This window comes from Alnus glutinosa, chromosome 9 (assembly GCF_958979055.1).
Source record: "Alnus glutinosa chromosome 9, dhAlnGlut1.1, whole genome shotgun sequence".
In the NCBI taxonomy this organism is placed as follows: Eukaryota; Viridiplantae; Streptophyta; class Magnoliopsida; order Fagales; family Betulaceae; genus Alnus; species Alnus glutinosa.
In genome coordinates this window covers 25651332-25672697 of record NC_084894.1, presented here as the reverse complement: position 1 = coordinate 25672697, position 21366 = coordinate 25651332, and the positions used below count along the sequence as shown (strand labels likewise).

Sequence of the window (21366 nt, the reverse complement as noted above, 5' to 3'; positions counted from 1 at the left end):
ATGTACTGTTTTTCTAAATACATATAATGAACTGTGAATTGAAGTGCCACGTTTTATAATGAACTGTGAATAGGAATTTTGTTGAAATGAACATAATATACCATAATAGTGGCATAATTTATCATATATGTGAGAAAATTAATGGACTTTATGGTTCTTGTTTAGTGCGTTATTAGCTCAGCCTCAAGCTCTGAGTTGATCAATTTTTGAGTAAATCCCCTAGAAAGAGCAAGCAAACACAAGAAGTTTCCAAAAAACCATGGCAGAAGATGATACTTACATGAAAGATGGGACGGTAGATTACAGAGGAAATCCGGTAGATAAAAGCAAAACTGGAACCTGGAAGGCCTGCACTTATATTCTAGGTACAGTGGTACATTGGTACTTGTGTAATCCATCTCCTAATACAATTTGGAAATGCTCGGGCGGTATTGAAGCACGTATTTAATGAAAATGAGTGTCACGTGAAATCCCACGTGATTGTTCATATTTTAGTGGTTGACGTAATAAGTGTCATGTGAATTGTTACATCAATTTATAAATGCGGTAAATGTTATGTAAACTGTAAATGACGTAGTGAGTATCACGTAAATCGTCACATCAATTTGTAAGAAACTTGTAATAGAAGTTATATTACACCTAATCGCACTTGTACAACTAAGTGGAATCTGGTTACGGAAATAATTCACTTTCGGCTTTCATAAACAGGAAATGAATGTTGTGAAAGATTGGCATACTATGGGATGAACTCCAACCTGGTGCTTTACTTTAAGAAGCGACTCCATCAGCAAAGTGCCACTGCTAGTAAAAATGTAGCAGATTGGAGTGGAACATGCTACATCACCCCGTTGATTGGGGCATTTTTGGCTGATGCCTATCTTGGAAGATATTGGACTATTTTCTGTTTCTCCATCGTCTATGTTATTGTAAGTTTGGTTAACCTGAATCTTCTTTAACTTGGTAGCTTAATTATATACTTGAGTTTCGGTTTATTTAGCGGTTTCAAAAAACAACGATTTCAAAATGCAGGTAAACGTTTAGTAACTTACGTAAAAGAATGTTATGTCAATTGGGCCTTAAATCAAGTGTTTTTAAAAATGCTCCATTTTGCCTGTTGTTTCCAAATGTAGTTTTTTTTTTTCATGTTTTCAAACTGCCAATTTTTTTTCAAATGGCTCGTGATAACACTTGATTAAGAAACATATCCAAATGGCTAAGGAAAACACTAAAGAAGATTGTTATTTTCTTCCCCCACTTGATTTCCAAATACCCCTTCTTTCATCAACTGATCCATCCAGGCTTACAATCATGTACTTCGGATTCTCCAAAAGTTTGACCAGAGTTTGTCACATGCATGTTCTTGCTCCCTAAATGATGAAATCTTCTTTCTATTTTACTTGGGGGATGACTCTTTTAACACTGTCAGCATCAGTCCCTGGCCTAAAGCCAACATGTTATGGAGAAGATAACTGCCATGCAACAGATACACAATCTACAATGTGCTTTCTAGCACTTTACCTCATCGCACTGGGCACTGGTGGGATTAAGCCTTGTGTCTCATCGTACGGAGCAGACCAGTTTGATGATATGGATGAGGTTGAGAAAAAACACAAAGGTTCCTTCTTCAATTTGTTCTTTTTTTCAATCAATATTGGTGCTCTCATTGCTTCTTCTGTGCTGGTCTGGATACAAGACAATGTGGGTTGGGGATGGGGCTTTGGGATCCCTGCGGTGGCCATGGGAGTTGCTGTATTGAGCTTCTTTTCGGGTACTCAGTTGTATCGGAACCAGAAACCTGGAGGCAGCCCTTTGACACGTATCTGTCAGGTGGTCGTGGCATCGGTGAGAAAGTATCAGGTTGAAGTACCTGATGACAAGTCCCTTTTGTATGAGACTGCTGATGCAGAATCTGCTATCAAAGGAAGCCGCAAGCTTGATCTCACAAAAGATTTCAGGTAAGTTTATGTTAAATCACTACTTATTTCAAAAGTTTAAGATGATAGGAATGAGTTAAATTAATCATTTAATTAGTAAGTGAAGCCCAACAAGTAGAGTATTTAATTGAATTGGAGGGTACATTATGGATCGTCAGGGTTCAAAGTCATATATATGGCTCTAATGTCATGTTAAATCATCATTTATCCCACAAGATTAAGCGAATGAGTGAATTTAATCATTTAATTAATATTTTAATACTTTAAACTGGAAATTTTGAATTATTGATGAGAGTTAATATGCAAGGACAAAGGAATTTGTACTCCTACCCTTCATGGCTTTGTCATAGGATTTCATGTACATAAAATTTACAAATTCCACCCACACAATCCAATTCTTGCATGCCAAACTATAATGGTTCAAAATGCTGTTGTAAAAGAATTTTCAAAATCTGTATATATATATATATATGGTTTGTGTTTTGAGAATGTTTTAAATTGAAGGTTTTAAAAAGCCTTAAAAGAAGAGTCTCACATAGGAAAAACAAAAAGAAGAGGAAAAAGAGCAATTCATTTAACCATTTGCATACCAATTCATCAAATTTGGTAGGGACAAATAATTAGTAACGCACCCTAATAGCATTTCATTTCATGTTCTCCATTTCTGATCTAACAGCTTTGGTATAAATGTAAGACATAGTCTTCTTTCTTTTGTTGGATCTGTTTGCATTTTCCTTGGCATTCCCTGGCTTGTTCTATCTCCTTACAATGTAATGTTGTATTCTTCAGCTTCTTTGACAAAGCGGCAGTAGAGGCACAAACAGATCATGTAAAGAACTCGAAAGATCCATGGAGACTATGCACAGTTACCCAAGTTGAGGAGCTGAAAGCTATCATACGCTTGCTTCCTATATGGGTCACAGGCATCATCTTTGCCACTGTCTACAATCAGATGAGCACCTTATTTCTGTTGCAAGGCGACACCATGGATCGTCAGTTTGGTTCCTCTAGCTTTAAGATCTCGTCTGCATCTATGTCAGTCGTCGACACCATTAGTGTCATTTTCTGGGTCCCTGTCTATGATCGAATCATTGTTCCATTTGCTAGAAAATTCACAGGACACAAAAATGGCCTCACTCAACTCCAGAGGATGGGCATTGGCCTCTTCATATCCATCTTTTCCATGCTATCTGCAGGAATTTTGGAACTTGTAAGACTCCGAATGGTTAGAAAACACAACTACTACGAACTTAAGAGCATGCCCATGTCCATTTTTTTGGCAATTTCCTCAGTATTTCATCATTGGGTGTGCAGAAGTTTATTCATTGGGCAGCTGGAGTTTTTTTACGAGCAAGCACCTGATGCCATGAGGAGTCTTTGCTCTGCTCTCTCACTGACCACAGTAGCACTGGGCAGCTACTTGAGCTCTCTGCTGGTAACCATTGTTACCACAGTGAGTACAAGGCACGGGAAGCTCGGATGGATACCAGACAATCTGAATTATGGTCATATTGATTACTTCTTTTGGCTCTTGGCTGTGCTGAGTGTGCTGAACTTGGGAGCTTTTCTCTTCGTTGCAAAATGGTACACATATAAAAGGCCTGTGGCCGGGACTGATCTCAAAGAGTAATGCTAAATACTAAATATATTTCTATCTTACAATTGTCCAATAATATTGACGTGTCACTCTAAATCAACCATTGGATCTTGTGCCAAATTATTGGATAATTATAGGATAAAAATATAATATCTAGCATTACTCGATCTCAAATCATGGGTTGCTCTGGTGGTTGAAGCACCTTGTATATACAGCCTGCTTAATAATTATCATCTCCTTATGTCAGGAACACAGTTTGAAGTCTACTTCATATAAAACAGTCTCTGTATTTTGTCTTCATTGGATAATGCAAAACAAAAATCAAATAGGGTGAAAAAAGAAAGTGAACTAGAGTATAAATTAAGCCAATGTTTTCTCTCTTCATATATCGATGTACCACAAGAACAATTTCTGAGCACTTACTGCACCCTCAATGATTTCCAGCTTTTTCCTGAAGCCGTTCTAGCCAACATTGAGCAAAAATGATCGATATGAGAGAATCACAATTTCAGATATATGGATATATTGAGCAAAAATGAAAGTAAATCAGAATGGGCCTACTGTTAAAACAGGAGCAGGGCTGTTGCTGCAAGAGAATTCGTATTCCTGTATGCCGGAGGCAGCACGTGCACGCGGCGTTCTTAGAGAGATGGTGATGGTGGGAATTAATGAGGTTGCTTAATGATTTTCTGAGCAGCTTCCCTCTCGTCATCATCAAATTAATTCATGTCCATGATCAACTTCCTCTTTGATATTAGTCCCTTCCTTATCATGAAGAAGCTGATCATCAACACATTCCATAGCCTCTTGGCTATAACTGGAGAAATTGAATGAAGCTCCTCCATATATATATATATATATAAAAGAGAAACTTGTTCAATCTGTTAAAGTGTCCCACATTGTTAAGATTTTTTTCACCTAAACACTTTATAAGCCATGGCATCCTCTCATCTCTCAAGACATCTTTTAAGAGTGTCAATGGGCCTATGAACTTTTCACATAGTATCAAAGCGGGTTCATTAGATTTTGTTGGGCAACTCCCCCCTATTGGTCTACGTGTTTGACCATAATGCTACAGCAAGCATGTCAAAGTGTCTCACATTGTCAAAAGATCATTGTTTTGTGAACTTTATAAGTCATAAGTATCTCTCATCTTTCAAGGCGTCTTTTGAGAATAAAGTTCATGAACTTTTACACAATTCACTCTCTAGAATATATAAGAGATAATATAGTAATAATAAACCACAATGAAATTAATTAAGATAGAAGATAAAGATGAGAAGAGGGAGGGTTTTCTTTTCTTGTTTATAGCTGGAAGATGATGATCGAGCTCAAGCCTCAAGTGATAATTATTAATTAGTATTGATTATTTTAAGAATAAAGTTCTAAAGAAGCCATGGAAGAGAAGTGGAACGGAAGGGCCATCTGGTGCCTTCCACTTCCAAAATTGAACGGCTCCTCCTAAGGAGAAGTGGAACGGAAGGATCGGAGCCCCTCTCTGTCTTTTTTAAATAACGGGAAGTTCATTCAATTAATTAATTTATTTTTATTTCGTGTCTTGACTCTTAATTGTCTTGATTAATGATATTAATTTATGTATATTTAGACTGCCTTTGAGTTCATATAAGTGTGATTTAAAATCAAATAACAAAAAATGTATGATTTGAAAGGTGTCAGTTGAAAATGTAGACAAATATTTATTTTTAAATTGCAAGCATAAGAACATGGAACAAATAGAGAATACCAAATATAGACTACTCCTCGCGGTTCCTCCTGCTTGATTTCAGGCCTGCAGGTTTAACACGGCCATTAGCAGTATTAAGACCGCTAGCGATAGATATCTAACTATTTTTTCTAAATTTAAGTAATAAAACTATTTTTTACTTTCCTAATCAAATATACTCCACAATAAATTCTCTTAATCTTCCATATATCATTAAAATAATATTTTTTTAATTCCAAAAAAAATGTCTCTTCTCTCAATCTCTCATTCTCTCTCTCTTCTCCGTCTTCCTTCTTTCTCATTTGTCTCTGCATCTTCTCCTCTCTCTCTCCCTCTCTTCCCCGTCTTCTTTCTCTCATATGCGTCTTCTCTGCCTCTCTCTCTCTCTCTCTCTCTCATTTGAAAATTGAAACCTTGATCACCTCTCGAAGAGTCCCTTGACATACACCATGCCCTTTTCACTTAACTGAAGCTCCTTCCTCAATTGCTCTACTTGCTGGTCATCCCCTTGAACTGTGATCTCTGAAAGGGTCCCATCATTTGCAACCACCAATTTAACCTTGATCTGCTCCTTTCTTGATGCTCGTTTCCAGTAATAAGCTCCTCTGTGTTCCATTCTTATAAGTGTTAGTATTTCAGATTACATATGTTACCTGGATAACTAATCACAGGACACTTACGCCAATGGGCTTAGGACCGTGAGCCAGAACCAATTATTGCCAAAATCTGGTACAGTTATTGTAAGAACAAGGGCCACGCTTCCCAGGCTGATGCAGGTGCAGAAAGTGAGCAGTGCTGCTTGACCTCTGCTTGGAACCATCATGCCTTCAAATCTTCAATCAAATAAAAAAAGAAAAGAAAGAATCATATGTTAATTTTATACAACTTCACAAAAACAACAACAATGATTTTTGGACTCTGGAGGAGGATGGTCATGGTGGTGGCTTACGTAATGGTCTCTCCTCTATCAGTCACCACAAAATTGTTGCGGGTGAAGAAAGATAGGATTTCCCCTGCGACCTGATTAGGTGCCTTTTTCCCTTCTCCTTCACCTATAAACGTCTTCTGCACAATCTGATATGGCATCCCAATTAAATTAGTGAGAAGATAACCACCGAAACTCTTTCCCCTTCATTTATAAACGTGCCTCTAGCAGTTAATGTTAAGAACAAATCAAATTCCTGACCATTTCAAGGGAAATTAGAGAAAGAAACAAGAAAAGAATTGGGGAAAGTGACGAGAATGAACCTTGGACTTAACAGAGCGCTTGATGAGGGACCATAGGCCAGGAACTGAGATTACAAAGAGACCCAATGAAGTATAGTAGCTAGCCAAAGAATAACCCGTGCTCTCTGCAAGAAGGATGAGCGAAGATGAATTGTGGTGTTCCCCAAGAGCAGCAGAAGATAAGACATCCTGGAGGGAGACACACACCGCCACCCTCTTGGCTTTGGTGGGGTTCCGAGCCTGTCCAGGCCATGGTTTCTGGTGGGTGAAGCCCCTGTTGTTGTTGAACTTGGAGGCAGGAAGATAGAGAGAAGTAAGAGGGTGGGGATGTGGGGATAATATCTTAGCTGCCATCGGTCTCGCTGAGAGAAAAAAAACAAGAGGATCAGCTATGTTTCAGTGAGATAACCACTAACTCTGTGATGCTCGGTCAATTGAATGGTCTAGATATAACACGCCCATTTCACCAGTACCTGTACCGTGTACCGCCGCTCCTTTTTCTTTTTTCTTTTTTAAGTTTTTTCTTTTCTTCTTGTTACGTAGAGAAACATTGATGATAATGACTTCTTTTTCTTTTTCTTTTTTTTTTTTCTTTTTTTTTTAACAAAATAGCATATGCCATCATATATTAATAAATAAAGTCTCAAGACAAGGACAAAAACAAGAGGTACAAGACCCCAGTACCCTAAACCAGATAAATCTGACTTGAAACATCAACCTAAACAATACAAATTGTTACAGGGACAATAATGAGCCACTCTTTACATTTACAGCGCAACTCACAAATAGAAGAGGGCAGATCTAACACCTAAGTCAACAAATAGTCCAGTAACAAATAAGCATCACAAAAGCACTTTTAATTTATGAAATAAGCATCACAAAGGCACTCTTTTTCTTTTTCTTCTTTCTTTATGAAACAAGTTTCAGCCACTTTTTTTTTTTTTCCCCCCGGCTTTTCTCACATCTAACTTATTGTTTATGTTCAATATATTTTTCTCATATATGTACTGTTGACAATTTTTTACGCAATTTATAAATTTAATTTGAAATTAATAGGGTAGGATTGAAATGTCTAATCCATTTAATTAAATGAATTAAGTTATGATCAGTGATGGAAGAGGGGCGGTACCCAATTTCTTGAAAAATAAAAATAAAAATAGAAGGATAAAAAAAAACAATCTGAAAAAAATATATATATTTTTTTAGCCTATTCCCCTTTCCAACAAACAAAGTATCATTTTGTCTGCTAAGAAAATTTTGAAAAAGAAAGATATGTAATCGAGCAACATAGAGCTCGATGTTTATCTGATTTCCCAGAAATATGGGAACTTCATCTTAACAAAGTCAATAGGGTTATTAGGTTCAGATGAGTCAAAATTTCGATTTCCTTGAGCCAATAAAATAAATTTTCTGAAGTTTGAGGATTTTCTTTTCCTTTCCTATATTTTCTCAGCAACCAAACATATCAGGTGTTTTCCAAACGGAAAACCCAAGAGCAAAAAAAAAACCTTAGCTAACTGAAATTTTCAAAAAGAAATAAAAAGTAAATAAAAAATAAAAACGAGATCGAAATCGAACAACATTATTTTAGAAAATATGATGGGAAATTGATATTACATGGTTGAAGCATAGATTCGTGAAGCAGAACAGTGTGTTCTCCGGGATCAAAGCAGTGGCTAAATTGAAATCGCTGTGCGAAGTAGGATAACGTACCTAAAGCCAAGGCTCAATTAGGGGTGGGCATCGGTTTGGTAGGCGGTTAAGTCGGCTAATTCGGTCGGTTGACCGACTTTTGTCGAAATGCAGTCGGTGAATTTATTTCGGTTAGGTTGGTTAAGTCTGTAAAACGGTTAATAGGCGGTCGGTTAAGTCGGTAAAGCGATTAATAGGCAGTCGGTTAAATCGGTTAACATTCGGTTAAAATGGGTAATGAAATGACGTCGTTTTGATTTTTTTAAAGGAAAAAAAAAAAAAAAAAAAAAAAAAAAAAAAAAAAGATCAAACGTGTCATTCTTACTAAAACGACGTTGTTTCGTTTTATGTCGGTTCGGTTAATCGGTCAGAATAGAAGGCGGTTCAGTTTTGTTCGGTTACCTCTTAAAATGCGGTTCGGTTGCCGCTTAAAAGACGATTAGGTTTGGTTGCCGATCTGGCTTTCGGAATAAAATTTTATACCGACTACCGAACCGAAATTAGTCGGTAGTCGGTTTGGTACGGTACGGTAAGCGGTCGGTAGGTGAATAATTTGCCCACCCCTAGACTCAATGGGCTTAGTAGTTGAGCCCTGTTGAGATAGTTAATACGTAACAGCCTGGGCACAAGCCCATCATCCGCAATTCAAGCCTCAGGCCCAAAGTCAGAAGGATTTTCAAAATCTATAAGGTAATTCTATGATTGATTTTTTCTAATTTTTTGTTTTTTATAAAAAATTTTAATCATTATTTTTAATTAATTAGTTTTGATTTTATAATCTCATTATTTGTTACCGTGAGACAAATATTTAATTTTTTTCATTATTCATTATATCTTATACTGGGGTGAAAAAAATTTAGAACATTTAATTAAAAATGATGGGCCCATTGGCCCTTCGCAACAAAATTGAAGATGAATTTACGACGGATTCTCTAATGATGTACATCAAAAGAGGAGTTGCTGCAATATTTAGCATGGATTCAATTATGATTTTCAGGATTCAAAAAAATAATGGTTTCATTTTGATAGGTGTTTTGGTTGAAATTTGATGTATTAAGAAACACTTATTTTGTATATTTTCTTTTGTTTATTTATTTGTTTATTTTTTTTTTATCAAAACTAAATTGATGCTAATTTCGTTTTTATATATTTATTTCATCTTCAATCTTCATATATTTCTTATTCATACTTTGACCCCTGCCCCTATTTTAATACATTTGTAATTCATGTCATGGCGGCTTGACCTCTGCCCAAAATACTTTCTGATTCCGTCACTGGTTATGATTAATCTATATAATCTTATAACATGTCAGAATTGAAGAATCTAACTACATTTGATTATATTGATCAGGTTACGATTGACCTATGTAATTTTATAGTCGTAAATCAACATAATTTGAATACGATACGCGACATTTAAAAATATTTAGTAATAATGATGTGAAATTCCACAACCGGACTCGGACATAATAAAGGAAGTGTTGAGTTGTCAATGATGTATTCAAATAGTCAAAAAGAAATTGTCTTTTCAATTACTCATTTGCATTTGTCCCCTCCTTTTTTTTTTTCTTTTTTAAGTTGCATTTGTCTTTTTGGTGCTCCCAGAGATAAAACATTTAAATAAGTTCCAAAGATAATTAGAAGAAAATAAAGAAAAGTTCCAAAGACTACCTTGAGTTGGCCCATAAATTGGGGTAATATTTTCGAAACCGCGACATGGAAACCCTCGTGGTGTCACGTGTGTGATATTATTCTTTTATTTTCAATTTTAACAAATATTCTCTCTAAGGTTGGTAATTTTTGATACAACCCGCGAACTCGACACGAATTCGACATGAAAATACAGGGTTAAGATTTGAGTTTGGCATAATCGAGTTCGAGTCATAATCGGGTCAACCCGATTATGACATGATTATATTTGTGTCTAGCGGGTCAACCTGCGGGTTGACCCGCTAACTCTATTATGACCCTTTTTTTTTTTTTTTTCTTTTAAAAAAAAAAATATTGTAACTTCAAAAGAAAAGTAGAAAACCTAGCATCCCCTAACCGCACGCAACACACATCGCTTGGCTCCGGCTCCTTCTTTAGTTCTTCTTGGCCCTCTTGGACAAATCCTTGTTATCGGTCTCGGATATCGGCCGCTTTGTCGCTGCCGACAATCTTGCGGCCAACAACTGGGACGAGGCAGGCTTGAATCTGGGCTTGGTGGCGGCCTTCACTCTTCAGAGCCAAGTCTTCCATTGGCTTCACGCTCGTGCTTGGGGTGGCCCCGGAGACGGGTTATCCGAATCAAACCCGGATACAGTCCATACGGACGAGTCATTGACCATTTCACAACTCTTATCAGAGCAATTTTTTTTTTTCATTAGCCATCTGAGAATTTATGAATATAAGAACTTTTTTATGATTATTTTTTAAGAATTTTAAAAATCCCCTCTTTTTCTTTTACATTTTATTGTTTACAAATTGCCTCAGATCCTCATGAGGAGCGATGGATTTCAATGATTTGTAACAATGTTTTGTTTGGGTTATGAAGATGGAGCTAACGATAACCTCAAATCTCCAATGCTTTGTTTGTATGTTAAATAGGTTCATATATACAACATCATTATTCTCAGCAATCTCTCTCACTCTCTCTCTATATGTTGCTTTATCTTTTCTCTGAAGTTAAAATTGATGATGACGATTGAGGTTCAGGGACCAAAGTCTCGGTTTTTTGAAGAGGGTTTTTTTCGGTGACCGAAGGGGGTGGTAAAGAAGTGGCTTTTTCTGCTTCAGCTTTATCTTCTTCTTCAAAGGAAATAAACGTGTCAATCAAGTTCGTGTCGAGTAACCCGGTTTACAATCGGGTCGTGTTCGGCTCACAGATTTTAACCCGATTAATAATCGGGTCGTGTTCGTGTTAAACCCGTTTATGCAATCGGGTCAGTCGGGTTGACACGAACCCGCCCCGTGAACCTGAACTGCCAAGCCTAGTTCTTTCTTCTTTCTTTCTTTCCTTTTTTTTTTTTTTTTATGAGAAATTTAATTATGTCTTCTTCAAGAGGTATAAGTGTAGGAAAAATAGTATAAATAATGCTATAGATCACATTTTTATTTGACACTTATCACATTTTTTTTTTATGACGAATCTAAAAATTGATTGTGACGGCCATATCAATATTGTGGAACAATTATAAAATAAAAATCTAGTTTTTAGCACTACTTATTAGTAAAAAAAAAAATTATAAAAAAAAAATATAATATCTACCATTAGTATCTGTTTTGTTTGGAAAAAATTTTGGTTGATTTGTTCTTCATTTGAATGTTTTATGGGATTTTTTTTTCTTCGTTTGTGTGATTTACTCAGATTTTCAATCATTTTTTTTTAAAATGATTTTTCTACTTCTAAAAGCAAAAGAATGCCAAAATTGAATTGATTGTTAGGTCGAAAAAGAATTTGAGAGAATCTTTTGATTGAACTAGATGTAAAATGATTTTTTTGATTTTTTTTTTTTAATAAAAGATATGAGTATTTCATTTATAAAAAATCACGAGCAAAAAGCTCTTACATCACAAAGTATAAAGTTCTGCAAAATCATAGTCACGTGATATGAGATTACATAGTCATAAATACAAACAAAATTATTACAATAAAGTGATATCTATGACTTTCATCTTCCGCTAACCCATGTACAAAAATAGTTAAATAGCAGATCTACTTTGAGCAAACAAGATCTAAGACAAGGGTAGTCATTTATCCTAAAAAAATTTATTTAAACCGATCGTAAGAGATAACCCGTTACTCTGAATTATCCAAACCATGAGAAATAACTCCTTACACCTGACTAATCTTGTGATGTCCCATATCGCCTGGGAATGAGGATGTACTTATATGTATAAATGCATCATTTATGACACAACGCGTTTTAAAGCCGTGATGGTCATGAACCTATCAGAACTCTGTAGTTAAGTGTGCTTCTGCGAGAGCAATCTCAGGATGGGTGACCTCCTGGGAAGTTTGGTTTGGGGAGCCAAAAGTGGACAATATTGTGTCATTGGAGGTGGGTCGTTATAAATGGTATCAGAGCCATTGTCCAACCTGAGATGGTGGGAGCGTGCACAAGCCAATGAGGGACGCCAGCGGAGACGCTAGGTCCAAAGAGGGAATGATTGTGACGTTTCACATCGCTTGGAAATGAGGATGTGCTTATATATATAAATGCATCATTTATGACACAACGCATTTTAAAACCGTAATGGCTATGAACCTATCAGAACTCCGCAGTTAAGCGTGCTTCTGCGATAGCAATCCCAAAATGGGTGACCTCCTGAGAAGTCTGGTTTAGGGAGTCAAAAGCGGACAATATTGTGTCATTGGGGGTGGGTCGTTACAAATCTTTATCCCATAGATCGCCTATGATGACAGATCTAAAGAAAATAACACTCTTATTCAAAGAAAAACACAACCAACAAACAACAGCGGTAGCCAGGGAGGAGATGAAGGGCACAACATGGAGGTAGATGGACGGATGCATAGCGGAGAGACAAAAAATGCTGATTTGGTCGGAGACCTACAAACAAAAGACAAAATCAGAATGAGGGGGAGAGGATAAGAGTGAGAAGTAGAAATGGAAAGAGAGGAGGAGGGAGCAGATCTGCTCTCTCCTCCTCTCAAATCTGTTTTCTGAAGGGTGAAATTTAGGGTCAGCTATTCACAATATGAATTTGTATGGTATACGTGGATTTATTTGATTGTTGTGTAGAAAAGGCAATTTTATTTTATTTTATTTTTTTTGAAAACATCAAATATTTGATAATTAAGCTTTAAACCTAATGTGAGAGACTTTATTTGATTGCATTAAATGTTGAGTGAAAAATTTTGTATTAAAAAAAATAATATTTTGTTTCTTTTTCTTTGAATTTTTTTCGGATGTTCAGAAATATATGTATTTTATTTGCATTGAAATATAATAAGTATCACACCAACAATATTAGAAATTGCTGCTAATTTTCTATTAATACTTTAATAATCAGAATCTAGGTTTTCATTTTACTATTTTTTTTTCCTTATACTTTTTTTTCATTTTAAACTGCTCCTACGGGAACAAATTTTTTAACATGTTTTAGTATATATAGATTAAACTAAAATCAATGCCGCCATTCAATGGTCTTATGTTTTAGTTCATTTGATTTATTTTTTTTTTGTTTGTGTGATTTATTCGGATTTTGAGGCTAGTTTTGGAAGTATTTTTTCGACTTTCGAGAGCAAAAGAGGCAAAAATTTATTTAATTGTTGTGCATAAAAGGACAGAAACTCTTTCGAAACACCAAAGAGACAATTTAGCATTGAACTAAATGTGAGATGATCTATTTGATTGTGTAAAATGTTGAGCGGAAGATTTTGTATTCATTAAAAAAAATGATTTTGTATTCATTAAAAAAAAGAAAAAGAAAAGAAAAGCACGCTTAAAAACCCATTAACAGCCGATTATACTTTTCAAATGGGCCGCGAGTTGTACTGAGAAATCATTAGCATAGATTTTTTTCTTTTTCTTTTTCTTTTTCTATCAATTGTGCATAGATTTTTATTTTCTTTTTTGGTAGAAGTTCACAAACAAGCTTAAAAAAAAAATAAACAAAAGTAACAAAAACCGAAAAAAGAAAACACAATAACTGGAAGAAGCAAACAGCAACTTCCGAGCCAAAAGATCCTTAATTTATGATGACCTCCCCTTAATTTCCTTATTTTCAAGTCAGAACAAAAGATCCATCTTAAAATTTCGGCTACTTCTGCAGTAACGAGAGACTATTGGGTTTTGCTATCCCCCATTGTTGACTTTCATGAGTGACTGATGAGTGATGAGTTCTAGTTTGAAAGAATGGCAGCCACAGAAGAAAAGCACAAAAGATCAGACCATCAGAGAGTATTATCTAGATAATACTTTGTGCCCATAACTCCACGTCATGTGGCTTTGATCGTCATCCTGAATTGTAGTGTCTGTGGTGTGTATATGAGCAAATTCCTCTCTCTCTCTCTCTCTCGCTCTACTTCTCTTCTTCTGTTCTTGAGACGGCTACTGTTTGTCTGGATACATATAATGAACTGTGAATCACCAGGTTGATGTTTTCCCCTCAACCTACTATGTTCTTTTTTGTGCCTGTGGTGTGTTTTTCACTGTTGAACTTCTGCTCCTATAGATTAGTTACAGAAGAAGCATAATTTCCATTATATAAAGAAAGAACAAATGAATAATCTGTCTCTATGTCATGAAATTTGGTCAGTAATTTTTAGTCCCATTAACTGTCAGAGTATAAATATGTGCGTATTTAGATTAAAAACAAATAAATAAATGCTATACACCATGCTTTTATCTCACTTTGCTACGTAGACTTGCAAATCAACCATATATATATATATATAATCTAAGAGTCACTTGCCAGTTAGCGTTAGCAAAGTGAAATAAAAATGCAGTGCATAGCATTACTCCAAAAAAAAAAAAATGAGTATTTACTCTCACACTGAACAGTATCACAAAAAGAAATGAATATAACATAAGGAGATTCATCCTTTCCGCTCTCCCATATTGAATATAAAAATATCAAAAAAGGAGATCCAAACCTTACGCTTTCGGGTTAGAGTGGTGTTTCAACATGTTATATCAAGGCCTCACAAACTTTCATGGGTGATTATCTCTCTAACACCGTCAAGAGTTTCTTTCATTGCTTTTATATTTTCTTGACCTTGTGATTATGTATCAGATTGTACGTTGTGTAGCTTATGATCAGTCCTAACAATTGAATGGCGCTTCTTGGTAATCTTCTGGTTGCCGAAGATGATATGTACGCGAAAGATGGGACGGTAGATTACCGTGGTAATCATGCTGATAAAAGTAAAACTGGAACTTGGAAGGCCTGCCCTTATATTCTAGGTACGTACTTGTGAAATCCATCTCCTAATACAATTTGGAAATGCTTGGGGGGTATTGAAGCACATATTTAATGGAAATGAGTGTCACGTAGAATGCTACGTGACCGTTCATATTTTAATGGTTGACGTAATAAGTGTCACGTGAATTGTTACATCAATTTGTAAATGTAGTAAGTGTTGTGTAAACTGTAGATGACGTGGTGAGTATCACGTAAATTGTCACATTAATTTGTAAGAAGTAATAAAAGTTATAGTACACCTAATCGCACTTGTACAACTAAGTGGAATATGGTTATGGAAATAATAAACTTTTATCACTTTCGGCTTTCATAAACAGGAAATGAATGTTGTGAAAGATTGGCATACTATGGGATGAGCTCCAACCTGGTGCTCTACTTTAAGAAGCGACTCCATCAGCCAAATGCCACTGCTAGTAAAAATGTAGCAGATTGGAGTGGAACATGCTACATCACCCCATTGATTGGGGGATTTTTGGCTGATGCCTATCTTGGAAGATATTGGACTATTTTCTGTTTCTCCATCGTCTATGTTATTGTAAGTTTGATTAACCTGAAACTTCTTTAACTTGGTAGGTCATGTACCTAAGAGTCAAACTAATGAAGCACATTCTAAGTTCATTACTCCATTATGGGGCATCTGAAATTATGAATGATGAAGCACATTCTGAGTTCAACACCCTTTCTTTCGTCAACATTATGCAGGCTAACAATCATGTATAATTCTGATTCTCCAAAAGTTTTCAGAGCATGCTTGTCTTTGAATTTCATGCTCTTGCTCATTGATGAAATCTTTTTTCTATTTTACCTAGGGGATGACACTTTTGACACTGTCAGCAACAGTCTCTAGCCTAAAGCCAACATGTGATGGAGAAGATAATTGCCATGCAACAGATACACAAGCTGCAGTGTGCTTTCTAGCACTTTACCTGATTGCATTGGGAACTGGTGGGATTAAGCCTTGTGTCTCATCATATGGAGCAGATCAATTTGATGATACTGATAAGGTTGAGAAGAAACACAAAGCTTCTTTCTTCAATTGGTTCTATTTCTCGATCAATATCGGTTCTCTTATTGCTAGTTCTTTGCTGGTTTGGATACAAGACAATGTGGGTTGGGGATGGGGCTTTGGCATCCCTGCAGTGGCCATGGCAATTGCTGTATTGATTTTCTTTTCAGGTACTCGGTTGTATCGGAACCTGAAACCTGGAGGTAGCCCTCCGACACGCATCTGTCAGGTGATCGTGGCATCCTTGAGAAAATGCCAGGCTGAAGTACCAGCTGACAAGTCCATTTTGTATGAGACTGCGGATGCAGAATCTGCTATCAAAGGAAGCCGCAAGATTGATCATACAAAAGATTTCAGGTTATATTCTAAACTCCAAAGCTTGGCTTATTGATGATAGTCAATATGCAAGGATAAAGAAATCAGTTCTCCACACCTTTAGGCTGTATCCTACGGTAGAAGGACCACCCATCCACCAGGGTTTGCAAACCTTAGGAGTTAGGAGCAAAATCAAGTTGATGCTTTATTTAACAGGATTTAATCCTTATTCATTAGGCAACCAAAGTAACATTTCTTAATGAACAATTCTCAGTTTTTCATTCTATCTCCGAAACCAAATAGAAAGAAGAAGGAAAGATAAAAGCATAGGAATCCGAAATTCTATATCTATAATGTAATAATCATTCAGTGCTTTAAAATTACAATAACCATCCCATTTTTATGAGAAACAAAATGAAAGGATTTCATGTCCATGTGCTACGCTAGAAAGTTGGTTGTGGATGGATTGTGAATTTGTTATATGGGTGTTAAGTCCCTCATTGGTTCCTTACTAGATGATATTGGGCTTTGCAAGTGATATTAGAGAACTTCAATTGTAACTTAACTAGTCCTTTTAGAATAATAACACAGATATGAGTAGTATTTTTCATGGTTCGTGAAAGTCTCGCAACAATCCGATTCTTCTGAATCAAACTATAACAGCCCACATGCAATGATTTTGTATAAATGTAAGAGAGAGTTTCTTTTCTTTTCTTTTTTTTAGATGAATGATAATTCCATTCAAGAAACTCAACCTTACAAACACTCCAGCTAAAATGTTAGAACAAAATTAAAATCATAACACCCAACAAACACAGCTCACAGAGGATCCTTTTGACTTATTCTGAATCCTTATATTGTTGCTTCAGTTTCTTTGACAAAGCGGCATTGTTGGTGCAAACAGATCATGTTAAGGGCTCAATAGACCCATGGAGACTTTGCACAGTTACCCAAGTTGAGGAGCTGAAAGCTATTATACGATTGCTTCCTATATGGGCCACAGGTATCATCTTTTGCACTGTCTCCAGTCAGAAAAACACCTTATTTCTATTGCAAGGAGCCATAATGGATATTCGCGTTGGTTCATCTTCCTTCGAGATCCCACCTGCATCTCTGTCAATCTTTGACACCCTTAGCGTCCTTTTTTGGGTCCCAATCTATGATCGAAACATTGTCCCATTAGCTAGAAAATTTACAGGTCATAAAAATGGCCTAACTCAACTCCAGAGGATGGGCATTGGCCTCTTCATATCCATTTTTTCCATGCTATCTGCAGGAGTTTTGGAACTTGTAAGACTTAGAATGGTTAAAAGGCACAACTACTATGAACTTAAGCACATGCCCATGTCCATATTTTGGCAAGTTCCTCAGTATTTCCTCATAGGGTGCGCAGAAGTTTTCACATCTATTGGGCTGTTGGAGTTTTTCTACGAGCAAGCTCCTGATGCCATGAGGAGTCTGTGCTCTGCTCTCCAACTAACCATCGTGGCACTGGGGAGCTACTTGTGCTCTCTACTTGTAACCATTGTTACCACAGTGAGTACTAGGCACGGGAAGGTTGGATGGATACCAGACAATCTGAATTATGGTCATATTGATTACTTCTTTTGGCTCTTGGCCGTTCTGAGTGTCCTGAACTTCGGAGCTTTCCTCTTCATTGCAAAATGGTACACATATAAAAGGCCTTTGGGGACTCTCAGATGATGGGTGCCACTCTAGTAGTGGTGGTTGAAGCACTTGTATATACAGCCTGCTTAATGAGATGAGTATCATCTCCTTATGTCTGCAAAACAGTTGGAAGTCTACTTCAAAGGTAATTGTCTCTTTATATTGTTTTCCTTAATGTAATACAAATTAAGCCAATGTATTCTCTCTTCATTAATCAAGAACTATTTCTGGATACTTACTGCGGCTTCAATGATTTTCAGTTTCTTTTTTCCTTCCTGAAGCGTCTAACCAACATTCGTTCCCAGTAGCGTTTTCTTGCTGTTCTTTTTTTTGATAAGTTTTTTTCTTGCTATTCCCCTGCATGCAGTAGATCAATCATCATAACATGATCAAATTAATGGATCCGGATCCCCACGCAATTTGGGCAGACAGTTGTGGGGGAGTGGGATTTAAGTTCTAGCGTAATGGGGCCAAGTTTATTATATTCGTGTTTCATCGGCTTTTGAGCTTTTGGTGTATTGGTTAGGCTATCAGAGCACTTGTCTGCTAGTACTAGGCAACCACCAAGCTCACCACAACACTTTCTCTTTTCCTTTTGTTTGGCTAACGGACTACACATATAGAAGGTGATAGTTCTGATTCAAAGTGAAGCCATCAGGAAAGTTAAATCATTGGTCTTAGGAATTATATAAAAAGAATTTAATATAGCTGATAAAATTATGCAATTTCGAAGTAAAAAATTGATCTTAGAAAACCAAATTGTTAGTAAAAATTTGAACTGTTATATAAACAACTTGTATCCTAATGTACAACTTCTAGTCTGTTGCCCAAGTGTAAGAAACTAGAAAGCTCAAATACAACGATGACTCTCTTTAAGCCTTAAGGAAGTTGCTGTGCATTTGTTTATGGGATTTTGCACTAAGGAAGCCATGTCTCACTTTTAGAATGAATTCTTGAGAGTGGAAAAGCCTCCTTGACAACCCTGCGTGTTTTATGTATTCCCCCCCCCCCCCCCTCCAAAAAAAAAAAAAAATCATAATCCATTTTGGAAAATCGGGATTTCCTACAATTAGTTGTTCGAATTACATATAATTTGAGTGACCTCACATAGGAGGACGCCTACGAGGCCCACCCGTCTGTACTTCAGGCCATCCGAGGCAAGTAGGCCCCATAGGCACTGTATTTGTCGGACTGCTAAGTTGAATGCAATTCAGACAGCCAATTGTAAAGGACTAAACTTTCTAACTCAGGAACAACCGAACGAATATATTGTAATGCCTAAAACGTAGGCCATTTCTCATCTTGCACATGTGTGCTAGACCCACATTAGATTAGTCCAATCCAATGCTCATGTGGGCTTGAACCCAAAAGAGACCCTATAATTGTACTCATCCTTTTTCCATTCCACCTCCTTCCTCATCGAACTGTCTCGACACTCCAACTCTGTTTCCGCTTCACACCGACAAATCTCAATGATTCGCAAACGATATCAAGATGCCAAAACAGGTAAACTCGAGAGAGCCTAATATTCGCAAACTGAATAAAAAACTACATCATCCAAAGCTTTATTAAACACAACGTTTCATATGGGAGTTGGCCTCTTCATATCCATTTTTCCCATGCTATCTGCAGGAGTTTTGGATTTCCTTAAATTTCGATTTCCTTGAGCCAATAAAATAAATTTTCTGAAGTTTGAAGATTTTCTTTTCCTTTCCTATATTTTCTCAGCAACCAAACATATCAGGTGTTTTCCAAACGGAAAACCCAAGAGCCAAAAAAAAAAAAAAAAAAAACTAAGCTACTGAAATTTACAAAAAGAAATTAAAAAAAAAGAAAAGAAAACGAGATCGAAAAATGGAACAACATTATTTCAGAAAATACGTGGGAAATTGATATTACCTGGTTGAAGCTTAGAATCGCGAAGCAGAACAGTGTGTTGTCCAGGGTCAAAGCGGTGGCTAAAACTGAAATCGCTGTGCGAAGTAGGATAACGTACCTGAAGCCAAGGCTCAATGGGCTAAGTAGTTGAGCCCTGTTGAGATAGTTAACACTTAATAGCCTGGGCACAAGCCCATCATCTGCAATTCAAGCCTCAGGCCCAAAGGAAGAAGGATTTTCAAAATCTATAAGGTAATTCAATGATTGATTTTTTCTAATTTTTTTTATAAAAAAAAGTTTAATCATTATTTTTAATTAATTAGTTTTGATTTTATAATCTCATTATTTAATATTTATTACCTTGAGAAAATATTTAATTTTTTATTATTCATTATATCTTATACTGGGGTGAAAAAAATTTAGAAAATTTAAATAAAAATGATGGGCCCATTGGCCCCTTCAAAACAAAATTGAATATGAGTTTACGACGGATTCTCTAATGGTGTACATCGAAAGAAGAGCTGCAGCAATAATTAGCATAGATTCAATCAAAAATAATTTTCAAGATTCAAAAAAACAACGGGTTATACTTTAATTGGTGTTTTGGCTTAAATTTAATGTATTAAGAAACACTTATTTTGTATTTTTTTCTTTTTCTTTTTTCTTTTCTTTTTTTTTTTGTCAAAACTAAATTGATGCTAATTTCGTTTTTGTATATTTAGTTCATCTTCAATCTTAATATATTTTCTTATTCATGCTTTGACCCCTACCCCTATTTTAATATAATTGTAATTCATGTCTTGGCGGCTTGACCCCTGCCCAAAATATTTTCTGGCTCCATCCTTGGTTATGATTGACTCATATAATCTTATAACATTTTAAAATTGAAGAGTCTAACTACGTTTGATTATATTGGCCAGGTTACGATTGACCTATATAGTCTTATAGTCATGCATCAATACGATTCAAATCCGATATGCGACATTTAAATTTTTTTAGTAATAATGATGTGAAATTCCACAACGGGACTCGTACATAATGAAGGAAGTGTTGAGTAGTCAATGATGTTTTCAAATAGTCAAAAAGAAAAAGAAATTGTCTTTTCAAGACTTCCAGAGACCACAAGAGAGGGGTTCCATAAATAGTGCGTCGTTTGCTGGGGGAGGGAGGTTCTTAGCCTCCCTCCTCTTGGTTTTACTTCTCCTCTTAGCCTTTCTAAGGCTATAGAGATTTTTTGTTCCTCCTTGGGTTGTTCCAGTGGAGGCTAGAGTTTCTCGGCCATTAAGGCTGTGGAGTTTTGTCCCCCGAACTAGATTCGGTGGTAGTTTTTGTCCTTCTAGTCTTTTTGGACTATGGAGGTTTGCGTTTCTTTAGATGTCTTTGTTTGTTGGCAGGA

General features: G+C 36.2%; 3 protein-coding genes and 1 pseudogene across 7 annotated transcripts in view; 3 read left to right on the top strand and 1 right to left on the bottom strand.

Annotated features, from left to right (window-relative positions):
• The first annotated feature begins 259 nt into the window (after positions 1-259).
• Positions 260-3564, top strand: LOC133876916 (protein NRT1/ PTR FAMILY 8.2-like; annotated as a pseudogene).
• Positions 3565-5208: 1644 nt separating this feature from the next.
• Positions 5209-20051, bottom strand: LOC133877497 (protein COFACTOR ASSEMBLY OF COMPLEX C SUBUNIT B CCB1, chloroplastic-like). The gene is made up of 5 exons (XM_062315826.1): positions 19992-20051; positions 6503-6843; positions 6204-6328; positions 5935-6087; positions 5209-5859 (listed from the first exon to the last, which is right to left on the bottom strand). Exons 2-5 carry the CDS (start codon positions 6833-6835, stop codon positions 5673-5675), a joined length of 798 nt encoding a protein of 265 aa, XP_062171810.1. The 5' UTR covers positions 6836-6843; positions 19992-20051; the 3' UTR covers positions 5209-5672.
• Positions 14019-18366, top strand: LOC133877495 (protein NRT1/ PTR FAMILY 8.2-like). Of its 5 annotated transcripts, none has more exons than XM_062315819.1 (5): positions 14019-14158; positions 14915-15084; positions 15421-15638; positions 15913-16466; positions 17294-18366. In XM_062315819.1, the coding sequence occupies exons 2-5, from the start codon at positions 14955-14957 to the stop codon at positions 18126-18128; spliced, it is 1737 nt and encodes a 578-aa protein (XP_062171803.1). In that variant the 5' UTR covers positions 14019-14158; positions 14915-14954; the 3' UTR covers positions 18129-18366. The 5 variants fall into 5 exon arrangements, with proteins under 5 accessions (XP_062171803.1, XP_062171802.1, XP_062171804.1 ...); XM_062315818.1 differs by having other exon boundaries at positions 14132-14272; XM_062315820.1 differs by lacking the exon at positions 14019-14158 and adding an exon at positions 14185-14272 and having other exon boundaries at positions 14931-15084.
• LOC133877496 (protein NRT1/ PTR FAMILY 8.2-like) overlaps positions 14234-21366 on the top strand; it is a 31576-nt gene continuing 24443 nt past the window's right edge. Inside the window, exon 1 of the mRNA XM_062315825.1 lies at positions 14234-14272. The gene's annotated coding sequence lies outside the window, so the exon portion shown is untranslated. The remainder of the gene's footprint in view (positions 14273-21366) is intronic.

What these genes read in the sequence shown, in the direction of transcription:
- LOC133877497 (XM_062315826.1), bottom strand. Translation starts at nt 6,835, where the DNA reads ATGGCAGCTAAGATATTATCCCCACATCCCCACCCTCTTACTTCTCTC. An exon ending in GATAGAGGAGAGACCATTAC is followed by an intron (nt 6,088 to 6,203) that starts GTAAGCCACCAC and finishes ATTTGATTGAAG; the next exon opens with ATTTGAAGGCATGATGGTTC. An exon ending in ACGGTCCTAAGCCCATTGGC is followed by an intron (nt 5,860 to 5,934) that starts GTAAGTGTCCTG and finishes AATGGAACACAG; the next exon opens with AGGAGCTTATTACTGGAAAC.
- LOC133877495 (XM_062315819.1), top strand. Translation starts at nt 14,955, where the DNA reads ATGGCGCTTCTTGGTAATCTTCTGGTTGCCGAAGATGATATGTACGCG. An exon ending in TCTCCATCGTCTATGTTATT is followed by an intron (nt 15,639 to 15,912) that starts GTAAGTTTGATT and finishes TATTTTACCTAG; the next exon opens with GGGATGACACTTTTGACACT. An exon ending in GATCATACAAAAGATTTCAG is followed by an intron (nt 16,467 to 17,293) that starts GTTATATTCTAA and finishes TTGTTGCTTCAG; the next exon opens with TTTCTTTGACAAAGCGGCAT.